Genomic DNA, 11801 nt, shown 5'->3' on the forward strand with positions numbered 1-11801 from the left:
TAGACGGGAGAGGCGTTCTGACTTCCTTTTAAATGCGATAATGAAACACGAGGGTCACTCAAGCCCCAAAAGAGGAAGAAATAGGCAATGCTTTTGAGACCGCCAATCTATCATAAAAAGAAAAGGTTCTCTTCGGGTGAGGATGTCTCGTTACGGGAATTGATAGGTAGTCTGGCCATGCCCGTGGACCCTGGGCCTAAAGATAATATTGGCGAGTGTGAACCTTGAAGTAGCCGGCAACTGGGTGGTGGGATTCATAAATTACGTTCTTGAGGACCTTTTTTTCCCCTTCTCTTTCTCTGTTCCTTCTTCTCCCCCTTTCTCTTGCCTTTACTTTCCATGCCAGTCTCCAAGACACCACAACCTAACCATACGCGTGTCTTGGGCAATACATATGAGATCTGACCTGGTCTTGAAAGGAAGAAACAGTTTAGGGCTGTCACTGTTAACATTGCGGGTCAATACAGAACAACACACTGCACATTCTGCAAGGCTTATCGCGGCTGGCGACTAGTTGGCCTTGCCAGACTGCCAGCAGGGTGCGAGTTCCGACCCGGCTCTTACACCGATAAACTATGCCCTTCCCACAGGTTGAACCGACTTGAGAGAAAGAGAAAACGTCACGGGGTGTTCAGGCCAGCTGTCTGAATACTTTGCTCCATAATGCTGCTGTCGCGGTTTGCTAACGCGCTCGTCATCGCCCTTTTGATGTTCATCGAATTAAGTCTCAAGTCAAGAGCCTACTATCTCTGTACAAAGCACTACAGCCAGACCGGATTGGTCATCGTTCTACAGTATCACCATCACATCAGAAAATCTTGGGCTCATTTCGCTGAGCTTCGGAATCGTTTCCGCTAGGCAGCCTACCTCAGAGCTGGGGAAGATAAAGTGTCTACCCCGGAATCTGCCTGGGCTGGTTTCGAGCTAAGCCCTCGGAAGGGATCATCACCTACATATGTATCCAGCCCGGGCGACCTAGTCTAGGCCTCCGGATTGCTTAAATACGAACCGTTGGTATTTCCAAGGGTTGCAGGGCCGCTACGCTACTACGATTATAGAAAGATCAACAAGACCTGTGGCTTGATCTGGGCTAGGTCTTGGCAGCTGAACTCTTTGATCTGCACGTGAGCGGCTGGCATTCCGAGATGGTGGAGAAACACTTCCATCAATTGTAGGCCTGAGTCTGCCTTGTGATGAGCTTTATTCTGTTTATATTGGCCGTGGTCCTTCTTGATATGCACCGCGTTGGTGGCTTGTGTAAAGTCTGTATGGATACTCAGAACATCACCACATACGGCTATCTACACTCTCGAGGAAGACCGTCAAAGCTTCGAAGGAAGAAACAAAACACGCAGCTTCGCCTCTTGGCTCCAGCTAATTGGCTAGTCTTGTCTCAAGAGGGATCCCCATGCGCCGAGTGACATACACGAGACCATATCCAAATCACTTTAGGGGGGGTAGTCAACACTTGTTTGGAATGAGCATTCACAATGCAGAAGAGGGTACAGCTTCGTACAGCCTTGAACCATGGCTTCGTCGGAATGGAGAAGGGTTGAAAGGCAGCGGATCTGATAATAATGCGCAAGCCGCGGTTGTCGCCGCCACCACCACAAGCAGCAACAGCATCAGAACTGCACCGCCGCCTTCTTACACCTATCTGACCTCGTTGCCCATGGAACTGCAGTTAGAGATCCTCGACTACGTCGACCTGCCCGGTCTGATTCAGCTCCGCCGCACCAGCCGGCTCTACCGTTCCGTCCTCATCACGCGGGGCTACCTTGAGCGCCGCTTTCTCGTCGCCGGCGGCATCTCCTCCTCGCCGCTCCGATTTTGCTGCTCGCAGTGTATGACAATGCAGCCCACATCCTTCTTACTTACCCTACCCCACAACCACTTGGGCTACGGTGACGGAAGATACGATATCGAAAACGAGACTATCGAAGGAGGGTGGTGGAACACCGTGTGCCACCGCTGCTGGCGGTCGCGTCTGCCCTCCCCGTCCAAGCGCCTCGCTGCCGGCCGTGTCGGCATGATTCTGCACGAGGCTGGTATTGTCTCCTCCTGGGCATCTGCAACTTCTGCGGCTGGCCGTGCCGGCAAATCCCGCGGCTGCACAAAAAATGTGACGCGCCGCGGTTCTGGCTGCGGCTGGTCTGGTTCGTGCTGGGAGTCGTGCAATTTACGGCCGGCATCGTGGGCGGTGCTGCGGCTTGGGCCGTCTACGGAGGCGATCCGAGGATCAAGATTCCCTCCACGGTAAGCTCTCCCTCCTTATCTTGATGTGCTTTCTGATATCTTCCATTCGAGGAGTAAGCAGCGAGAGGCCATGTGGGGAGAAATATCAGAGAACATGATAGCAGAGAAAGGGTGGAAATGGGATCAAAACCCGGCTCAGGCGTTATAGCCAATAACCCATTACTGACTACTTCTGCATATACGTGCTTCATCAGATAAATTTTGCTCTGCTCTGGATATCCTGGATCACCGTGGGTTTCGGTGTGGGCTTCGATACAGGCTTTTACAAGTGGCCACTCGCGCTTGAGTTTGTGCAGGCCATCCTCTGGCTGCCACCCCTGATGGCCAACGCCCAGTGGGAATGCGACCCGTATTTCCCAGTCTGTGACCCCTTTATCCCCTTTTCTTTGGCCGCCTACGCTGTCGCCTTGTAAGTTCCTGCTTCTCCTCGTGTCAAGATTGGGTTTCCTTTCTTTCTTCTGATATTGGAAGAGAGAAAAAACTCACGACGAAACGTATCATTGTGCATAATGGACTAACCATGGTGTCCTTGATGTCCGCCATGCAGTGCATTTCGGGCCATAAACGTGATAGGTTATACTATGCTCGCTCTCGATTACGACTACAAGAATATCTTTCTACCTGATTTGTCAATAGGCAAGAAGATCAAGTATGCTCTTGCTGCTTGCTTGGTGTGGTGGGTAGTAGTCGCCTAGAAAGAGTGATGGGACAATCTTGTGGCGATGAGGGATAACCGAGACGGAACCGCACAACATGCCTTACAATATTCAATCTTGCATACAACACATCGTCACCAATCATTTGTTCCTACAACTCGATATCTTCTCCGTCAAAGCTCGTCGGGTCATCAAGGTCCACGAACAACTTGACGCCCCAGCTCTTGCCCGGATCGTTCATCCGCACCTTCTTGTCCCGCTTGGAGATTTCCCGCATCTCCCCCTTGGAGAACGCGATGTCCAGGGCGCCGCGGTTCTCGGCGATATGCTTCTCCTGTGTGCTCTTGGGGATTACAACGGTGCCCCGCTGCATGCCCCAGGCCAAGACGGTCTGCACCACGGTCGCGTTCTTGGCCTTGGCCAGCTTCGTCCAGAACGGGTCCTTGAAGATGGGGTCGACCAGGCTGCCCTTCTTGTCGCGGTACGTCGGGTTGGTGTTGGCGAGGGGCGAGTACGCGATGACCTTGATGTCCACGTCGGCGCGGCGGTGCCAGTCCACAAAGTCCTGCTGCTGCAGGTACGGGTGCGTCTCGAACTCGTGCGCGTAGGGGCAGATGTCGCACACGTCCAGGATGGCCTGCACCTGGGCGCGCGCGAAGTTGCTGACGCCGATGTGGCGTGTGTAGTTCTGGCGCACGAAGTCCTCCATGGTGCGCCACGTGTCCACGATGGACGTGTCCTTGTCTAGCCGCGTGCCCTCTTCGGGAACGAAGGCGACGGGCCAGTGCATCAGGTACAGGTCCAGGTAGTCAACGCCCAGGTCGGCGATGGACTTCTGGATGGCGGCTTCGGCCTCGGGCCGGCGGTGGTCCGAGTTCCACAGCTTGGAGGTGACCCAGATCTTGGAGCGGTCTACGCCGGAGGCCTTGATGCCCTTGCCTGTTTGGTTCTCATTTTCTGCGAGAGATGTCAGCTACTACGTCTTATCTCATCATCGCCGGAAACAGGACAGTTTGAAAGGACCTACTATAGACGAGAGCTGCATCAATGTGGTCGTAACCATTGTCCAATGCGTATTCGACGGCATGAGCAACCTGTTGCATCCATACTACATTAGCTTAGTTCATCTGTCGAATCAGCACTCCAGAGGATATATTACCTCGTCGCGGTCAGACAGCCAAGTCCCTAGCCCAAGTTGAGGGATATGTTTCTCTTTGTTCGGACTGACTTTCCTGGCGGACGCGTAGTCATGGTCCGTTCGAAGTAGAAGGACGAGTGTTAGCGCCACGATAGCGGCGACTGCCAATGCTTTTCCAAATGCCATGTTGTCTCGCAGATACGATTGCTTTCACTCTTCAAACAGATAATGGGACAACCCGGATTGGTTTTGTTGATCGCGGGTTCAATTCCAATTATCGTGTCTGCGTAAAGTTGAGATGCCCTCCCCGCATCTGCGTCATCGATGTCGTGATTAGCAATCTCGCATACCATCCCGAGTTTGATGCATGCAGTTGCAGATAAGAACAAGGGGGCTGCAAGTCACCAACGCTATTTGGAATTCCCGGCGGGGAAGGGGAATCATTTCGCGACATTGTTCGATCCTGGAGAAGAGCTTTCTTTGGTGTAGAACGAAGGAAACATGCCAGTACCGACACCATGCAACCATCATCTTGTTCAAGAAGCGATTGATTGGCCTAAGCCTAAGTAAGCCAGTATGTTCTTGTATTTAAATCAAGTCTGTATCGCTCAGCATCTCCAAATCCCAAACAAGAAGCAAGCAGGAATATGCTTGGCTGCCAGAAGAATCACACTGAACTACGAGTAGACAGACAACTAGGCCCAAATACCCTGTGCTTACAACTCCTATCCCTATTAGCTGATTAGTCCCTTGTATACCATCTAAAACACTCCATGGCGTACCCCGAAATTCCCGGTGCACAACACGCAGCCCCTCCCAACGTGCCGACCAAGGAGTTCTTCGACACCAAGGGCCTCGATTACGAGACCACCTACGGCCACAATGCAGGTCTGCTGAAGGCCATCGACAAGCTGACCGCCCTCCTCCGACCCGGCTGCCGCGTGCTGGACCTGGGCTGCGGCACGGGCCGGCCCGTCGCCCACACGCTGGCGGCGCGCGGGTTCCGCGTGCACGGCGTCGACTTCTCCGAGACCATGGTAGAGCTGAGCCGCAGCGCCGCGCCCAGCGGCGTCTTCGAGCAAGCGCACTACCTGGAATGGGCCCCTTTTCCTCCAATTGCGGCCGAGGAGAGCCAAGACCCAAAACAGCAAAAGTTCGGCGGCATCGTCGTCTCCTCGAGCTTCTACGAGCTGTCGCGCGAGCAGATGGAGACCCTGGTGTCGCGGTGGCGGGACTGGCTGGAGCCCGGCGGGTTTGTCCTGCTGGTCATGGTGGGGGCCGAGGACGTGCCCGCTACCAAGCCGGACATGTACGACGCGGACGGCCGGTTCGCGCGCGGGATCCCGTTCCGGTTCATGGGAGACGACTGCTTTCTCTACCTGTTCACGCGGGCGGGGTGGCGGGCGCTCCTCGAGGAAAAGGGCGGGCTGAGCGTTCGGGAGCAGTGGACGGAGGCGTTCGTACCGCCCTCGGAGGCTGACTGCGATGGTGAGGTGAACTCCTTTCTCATTGCCGAGAGCGCGAAGTAAAGAACAGTTAATGCGGAGCTGCGGCTTGCAGAGAGAAAGTTGAGCTAGTGGGACACACGATATATGATAATGAGTGATATGCCGTCTTGTTCCCCTTTCTTTCCTGGATGAGCACGAAGCCTGGGTCGGTTTCTCTGGCAAAACAAGAGCGAAAAGCCATTGATCGTTTTTAACTTGCAAAGTGGCCTATCTGAGGATATTGAATATACACCTTTCCAGATACGCAACCATGAACCGGTCCCTAGGACCTAAGCTACGAACGCACGAAAGTTGAAACCCCAGGAGTACCAATACGCACTCCTGCTATCACCGAGATATAGGTCCCCGACATGATGCTCCCCCCTCCGCACGGGGAAGTAATGAAGGTGCCTGGGTTGTCAGCATGGTGCAGGTGCAGGTGCAGGTGCGTGCAGATGCTCTCTGGATTACTGAGCAAACGGGGTGCGGGGCAGATCCGATCGATCCCGTCTGGACTCGGGGCTCGGCTCGCTTTTGCATGAGACTTGGAACCGTCTAAACCTTCTAGCAACTCTTCATCATTGCATTTCTCTTCAACATTGGATGGTCGATCTATAGCTTGCCTACATTTGCTATGGCCGATTCCGCCGACTCTGCTACAATCCCCATCGTAGATTTCCGGGACTGGGGCCGTGGTTCGATTACAGAGAGGAGACAGATCGCCAAGGATTTGACCGAAGCATGCCGTCGAGTTGGCTTTGTCTACATCGTGAATCATGGTGTTCCCGACAGCCTATTACAGCAGTCATTTGACTGGGCCGAGAGACTCTTTGGCTTACCAGAAGAGAAGAAGATGCTCGCGCCTCACCCGCCCGGCCCCTCCGTCCACCGTGGCTACTCTTGGCCCGGGCTGGAAAAGGTCTCGCAGTACATCCATAAAGAAGGAGAGGATGCGGATATAGAAGACGCTGAATTGCGAAATGTGCCCGACTGCAAAGTGAGAGCACCCCCCTTTCTCTATATTCACTATGAAAGTATCACTGAAGCTGTTGCTAGGAGAGTTACGAGATCGGCAGCGATGAGTTTGAGTCGCAGCCCAACGTCTGGCTCCCAGAGGACGTGCTACCTGGCTTTCGCGACTTCATGACGGCCTTTTACTGGAAATGCTTCGGCGCCGGCAAAGACGTGTTGAGCGCGCTGGCCCTAGGGCTGGACCTAGACAACGATCAATACTTTCTGCGGTATCACGATGGCCATGGTAACCAGCTGCGGCTTCTGCACTATCCGCCCATCGAAACCGAGAAACTGTCGACTGGCGCCGCCGCGCGGATCGGGGCGCACTCGGATTGGGGTACCATCACTCTCCTATTCCAGGACGAATGCGGGGGGTTGCAAGTCGAGCACCCCGACAAGCCGGGGACTTTCATCGACGCCACGCCTGTCAAAAATGCCATGGTGGTTAATGTCGGCGATTTATTGATGCGCTGGAGCAATGGTAAGATTCAACTATACACAGCACACACCCCGTTGTTACCTATGAGGTCTACCCCTGAGTGGACAACTAATCGATCCGATTTCCTGCAGACTACCTGAAATCTACACTTCACCGAGTGACAATGCCCCCGTGGATAGATCTCGAACAAAGGCCACGCCGCAGGCGACGCGCGCGAGGTATTCGATCCCATACTTCGTCTGCCCGAACCCTGACGCAGTTATCGAGTGCATACCGCAATGCACAGGTCCGGATAACCCGCCCAAGTATGACACAGTGACGCAGGATGCTTATAATCGGATGCGCGGGAAACTACAGTACTCGGAGAAGTAACCGACTTGTCTGTGAGGGTGCGGCGCGCTTCAAGCCAAACAGCATGTCTGATGTCATCCCCTACCAGCGACAACGTGCCGGGTTGGTTGGTGGAGCCTAGTCGCCGCACTGTCATCCCATCGTCTGCTATCATTCCCGTTGTTTTGGTTTGTTTACCGTCCGGGCTCTGTTAGTAAGCACTTACTTCAAACCTTTAGCACAGATGGGCATAGTAAGCAATGCATACTGATTATTATGCTCGTCTGAATAATGAGGTGGTAACAAGCTTTCCTTTGCTTGATTTCTTTTGGGAGAGGACGGCGCAGTACGGGGCGCAGTAACGAATACGGACTATACGACAGTGGTTGGCGGACTTGGCATTGCATCATATGACAAGCCTTGCCTTCGGGCTTGGGCGTTACCCGAAAAGGAAAATCGAGGTTGTCAAGTAGAAGTGGGGTTTGATTATAGTAGCCACAAGGTTGGGGCCGGTCTGCAACTATGTTGTCATGGAGCATATCTGAAGCATTACACAGGCGCATTTACGGCGCTGCATAGGTATGGGTGGCTCAGCCACCAATCACTAGGCTAGACTTGCATGATAGGGGGCGGTTGGGGGTGTTGGGGGTGTTGGCCAAGATAGAAGAGGTAAGTAAAATAAGCACCACATATCAAGCGAGCTGGATACCTGTTTTGCCTACATAAGGAATGGCAAGCCCGAAACGAAACCGTAAGATGAAATAATATATATAAACACGGCTTCGTTCTTTCATTGAGGAAGCAAAACCATCAAACTCGCCAACGATCCCAACCCAAGTCTCCCTAGAAAGGCATCCTACGGTGCCTCTTACAGATAACATCTAAAACTCACACCTCCGACCTGCGTCATTGGGTACGGAGCAATCATGGCAACTATGCACGAACTCCCAGCAGAGGGCATTGAGTTGGCCACCAACCCCCGAGACTCGCCCACCTACACCGAGGAGCAACGCGCCGCCCTCGCGGCCGCCGTAGCCCACGCCGAAGCCCCTCCCGCCGGCGCATCTGCCACGAACGGCCGGGACTCGGTGGACACCACGTACACCACCAACACGGAAAGCGCCCTCCTGTCGGGCGGGGGCGACGGCGCCGACCGGCTGCGGAAGTACAACATGTACTACACGACGTCGCGCCTGTCCACGTTCCTGCACCGCGGCAAGCGCCAAGACACGCCGGCCGAGTACTACATGCAGACCGACGTCTGGGCCGTGAGGAAGCCGCAGCTGCTCCTGCGCCGGCCGCAGACGACGGCGACGGACGGGCCCGTCGTGGCGTGGGGCAAGATCAAGCTGTTCACGACGCGGCACTGCGTCATCGGCCTGGGCGAGCCGGCCAAGTCCGGGTCGCCCGAGGGCATCAAGCTGCAGCGGGTCAAGAACTTCCTGCAGTGCAGCGACTGGCGCTTCCGCACCGCCGTCGGCGCGGACCAGGAGGTCGAGTACGTGTGGCGCAAGGACATGGCCATGCAGGGGGCTACCGTCTACAAGTGCATCCAGGAGGGGCGCGAGGACAAGATCTACGCGCGCCTGCTCAGCGGCGGCATGCTCAACGGCAAGAAGGGCGGCGAGGTCATGGTGCGCGAGGGCCTTGCGAGCGAGCTCGAGGAGCTGCTGCTCGTGGGAGCGCAGACTATCTGGGCGTGGGAGGCGCTGAACTACCAGAGCCTACGGCAGGGGTACGACAGCAGCAGCAGCAAGACGGACAAGTCGAAATCTGACTAGGAAGGAATGAGAAATGATGTGTATGTGTGTATGAGAGAAAGAGAAACAGAAAGAGAGATACCCAAACCCAAATAATCCAGACAAAAACGAGCTTGAGAAGTTGGTTGATAGTAACGGTCGTGTGGATCACCAATCATTTTGTAGTACGTCAGTCTAGTGAATGAAACAGATTGAGATGCAACATCGTGGACACAAGTCTGTTATCGAACAGAAAACCCGATGCTTAGGTATTTAATTCCAAATTTTCAAAGAAGATGTACATCATAGAACCGTGAAGCATGCCAGCTAAGCTTAAGCAGGGGGAATAGTATAAGAAGAAGAACCGCGTGACCAGTATACACCACGAAGCTAAGAAATACATTCTAGGATCCTTCCTATAGGAGTAAGAACGCTCTGATCGTGTCAAACTCGTTGAGCAGCAGTCATGTTGCCATTTCAAGGAGGCGCGGCATTGCCTGTCATATAAGCACTGAAAGCCCGCTGGAACACAAAATCATGTCAGTACACACGAACACACTGAAACTTGTAAGAGGGGAAGGGCGCAGTGATTGAACTTACAGGGTTCCTCGTCTGAAGGAAGACGGTCCCTGGCCCTGTGAACTTGCACACCAGTCCCTCGCCACTGGCAAAACCGGCCATGATACCACCGGACGCGACACGCTCCATGATGTACTTGGTATTCCAGGCGACGAGATGGCCGTTATCGATAATGTACTTCTCACCGTCCGCAAGGTCCTTACGGATGATGGCGCCAAAGGACGTGATCCACAACAAACCAGTGCCCGTCATCTTGTAGACCCAGAGCCCCTCGCCCGAGAACATGGCCTTGCCCAGCCCCTGGCGCTTGTAGTCCTTGACGATGCCCTGGGTGCTGGCGACGTAGGCATCCTTGCCCACGCTCCACGACTCGTCGCCGTGCAGGCGGATCGTCGTCATGTCGCCCAGCATGCCGGGGGCGAACAACACCTCGCCCGGGCCGATGAAGGTCGAGTGCCCAATGTCGCCGCCGGCGATTATGCGCTTCAGGTTGAACTTGTACTCGCCCTTGAGCGTGACTGTCGGCGACATGGCGATGAGCACGCCGGGCTTCGCGTCCAAGGGACAGCCCATGGCCAGCTGGAGCGTGATGATGCTGTTGGAGTCGCGGTGGCTGATGCGGTAGGACCCGCCATTGAACTGGCCCACGTCATCGCCCGCCGTGCTCTGCGCGCCCTGGAACTGGCCGGGCGGCGGTGCGCCCGCATGCATGTTCACAGCAGCGGGTTGCTGCTGCTGTGGGGCTTGTTGCGAGCTCATGGCCGAAGCGCGGCGCGAGAGGTTTATGCTGGCCTGCGTCGAGTGCGTCTTCTCTTGCGGATAACTGCCCTCGGAGGGTCCATCGTAGCCCGGGGGCTTGCCGGGTGGTGGTGTCATGCCATTGCCATCGCGCATGGGCAGGCTCATGTGATGTTGGTGTTGTTGAGCATGGCCGGCTTGAGGGGGCGGCGGGTAGGAGACGGGTGTGCTCGACGTCGACGGCGGTTGTGGGGTCCCGCTCTGCTGGGGAGGCGGCGGGTATGATTGTTGGGGAGGCGGTTGGTAGGACTGTTGCTGGGGAGGCGCATTATAGGATTGCTGCTGCTGAGGTGGTGGTGACGGGTAATGCTGCGCGCCCGACGGCGCAAAGCTCGGGGTGCCGGGTGGCGGAGGGTAGAACTTGGTTTGGTTTGCCGGCGGCGAGGTCGGTGGCATGGGGTAGCTTTTCTGCTGCTGCTGGCCTACGGATTCATTGTGAGTCGGGGATCTAACAATTGGTCGATAGGTTTCTGTTTTTCCATACCTGCACTTGAGACTGCCGTACCGGGAGGAGCTGGTAGAAGTTAGCATCGCGAAATCGATTGTCTTGGGGCGATGGAGCCTACGCACGAGGGTAGTATTGGCCCGACATTGTGATTCAAGTCTGTCTTTGATTGCCAATGAGTAGACAACAGATTCGAGAAGAGGCCCTGATATGTCTCGACGATAGCTGCCACTCCAGATTAGCCATTGTTCGTCGTAGGGCAGGCGTAAGCAATTGCGCGGTTCGCATTCGACCTCGTATGCTGTGCTGTGCTGTGCCGTGCCGTATTACTCCAGGAAAGGACCCCGCACTTACACAACTTGGCGATCTCCGCCTGCAGGATGTCTAGGAAATGGATGGCACTTCTGCTTTGCGCAACACCTGTTCTGCAGTCGCAAAAAGGGCGGATTCTAGGTGAAAAGCGAACTAGAGGATGTAAGAGGAATGAGTACACAATTGTCGACTCACTAAGAGAAAAGGGAGGGACCTTTCTGCCTAGGGACCTCCTTCATGGCGCCTCTCCTGGCTTCACACGCCACCGACTGACTGCAGTAGCGAGCCCGGCTTCCTGCATGGTTAGCAGGGCAGTGCATCGATTCGCCTGAACCCAACGACCATTGTCGGTGCGAGGGTCAACCAAGGCTGCCCAGGATGGCTAAAATGAGCCTGCGGGCGCCACCGGCAGACTGGGCTCATTTTGCACGTTGGGCGAACTGAAAGACTGGGAACAAGTTAGGGGGCCAACGGCAGCTATTGGTCGACAAAATCGTCCTTCCAAACCGGGCGCTTAGGAGACGCTCGCCCGGCTTGTCGGCAGGACCCGCTGAGCGCTTTCGTCTATCATTGGCCCCCCCGGGGAATTGAAACATCACCTCCTTTAC

The 11801-nt window shown here is 55.2% G+C and overlaps 6 protein-coding genes across 6 annotated transcripts; 4 read left to right on the top strand and 2 right to left on the bottom strand.

Moving 5' to 3' along the window:
- Positions 1-1477: 1477 nt before the first annotated feature.
- Positions 1478-2669, top strand: PG998_012370 (uncharacterized protein; the record flags this gene model as incomplete). The annotated part of the gene is made up of 2 exons (XM_066879186.1): positions 1478-2200; positions 2451-2669. The coding sequence occupies 2 exons, from the start codon at positions 1478-1480 to the stop codon at positions 2667-2669; spliced, it is 942 nt and encodes a 313-aa protein (XP_066725570.1).
- Positions 2670-3063: 394 nt separating this feature from the next.
- PG998_012371 (aldo/keto reductase) lies at positions 3064-4236 on the bottom strand (the record flags this gene model as incomplete). The annotated part of the gene is made up of 3 exons (XM_066879187.1): positions 3064-3869; positions 3940-4006; positions 4072-4236. The coding sequence occupies 3 exons, from the start codon at positions 4234-4236 to the stop codon at positions 3064-3066; spliced, it is 1038 nt and encodes a 345-aa protein (XP_066725571.1).
- Positions 4237-4823: 587 nt separating this feature from the next.
- PG998_012372 (uncharacterized protein) lies at positions 4824-5579 on the top strand (the record flags this gene model as incomplete). Its single annotated transcript, XM_066879188.1, has 1 exon — positions 4824-5579. The coding sequence occupies one exon, from the start codon at positions 4824-4826 to the stop codon at positions 5577-5579; it is 756 nt and encodes a 251-aa protein (XP_066725572.1).
- Positions 5580-6171: 592 nt separating this feature from the next.
- Positions 6172-7362, top strand: PG998_012373 (Gibberellin 20-oxidase; the record flags this gene model as incomplete). Its single annotated transcript, XM_066879189.1, has 3 exons — positions 6172-6534; positions 6594-7066; positions 7122-7362. The coding sequence occupies 3 exons, from the start codon at positions 6172-6174 to the stop codon at positions 7360-7362; spliced, it is 1077 nt and encodes a 358-aa protein (XP_066725573.1).
- An 884-nt stretch (positions 7363-8246) lies between these two features.
- PG998_012374 (uncharacterized protein) lies at positions 8247-9101 on the top strand (the record flags this gene model as incomplete). Its single annotated transcript, XM_066879190.1, has 1 exon — positions 8247-9101. One exon carries the CDS (start codon positions 8247-8249, stop codon positions 9099-9101), a length of 855 nt encoding a protein of 284 aa, XP_066725574.1.
- Positions 9102-9536: 435 nt separating this feature from the next.
- PG998_012375 (uncharacterized protein) lies at positions 9537-11028 on the bottom strand (the record flags this gene model as incomplete). Its single annotated transcript, XM_066879191.1, has 4 exons — positions 9537-9581; positions 9660-10858; positions 10921-10950; positions 11007-11028. 4 exons carry the CDS (start codon positions 11026-11028, stop codon positions 9537-9539), a joined length of 1296 nt encoding a protein of 431 aa, XP_066725575.1.
- Positions 11029-11801: the final 773 nt, after the last annotated feature.

Source organism: Apiospora kogelbergensis, assembly GCF_038363985.1.
Source record: "Apiospora kogelbergensis strain CBS 113332 chromosome Unknown utg000008l_segment0_segment0, whole genome shotgun sequence".
NCBI classification, from domain to species: Eukaryota; Fungi; Ascomycota; class Sordariomycetes; order Amphisphaeriales; family Apiosporaceae; genus Apiospora; species Apiospora kogelbergensis.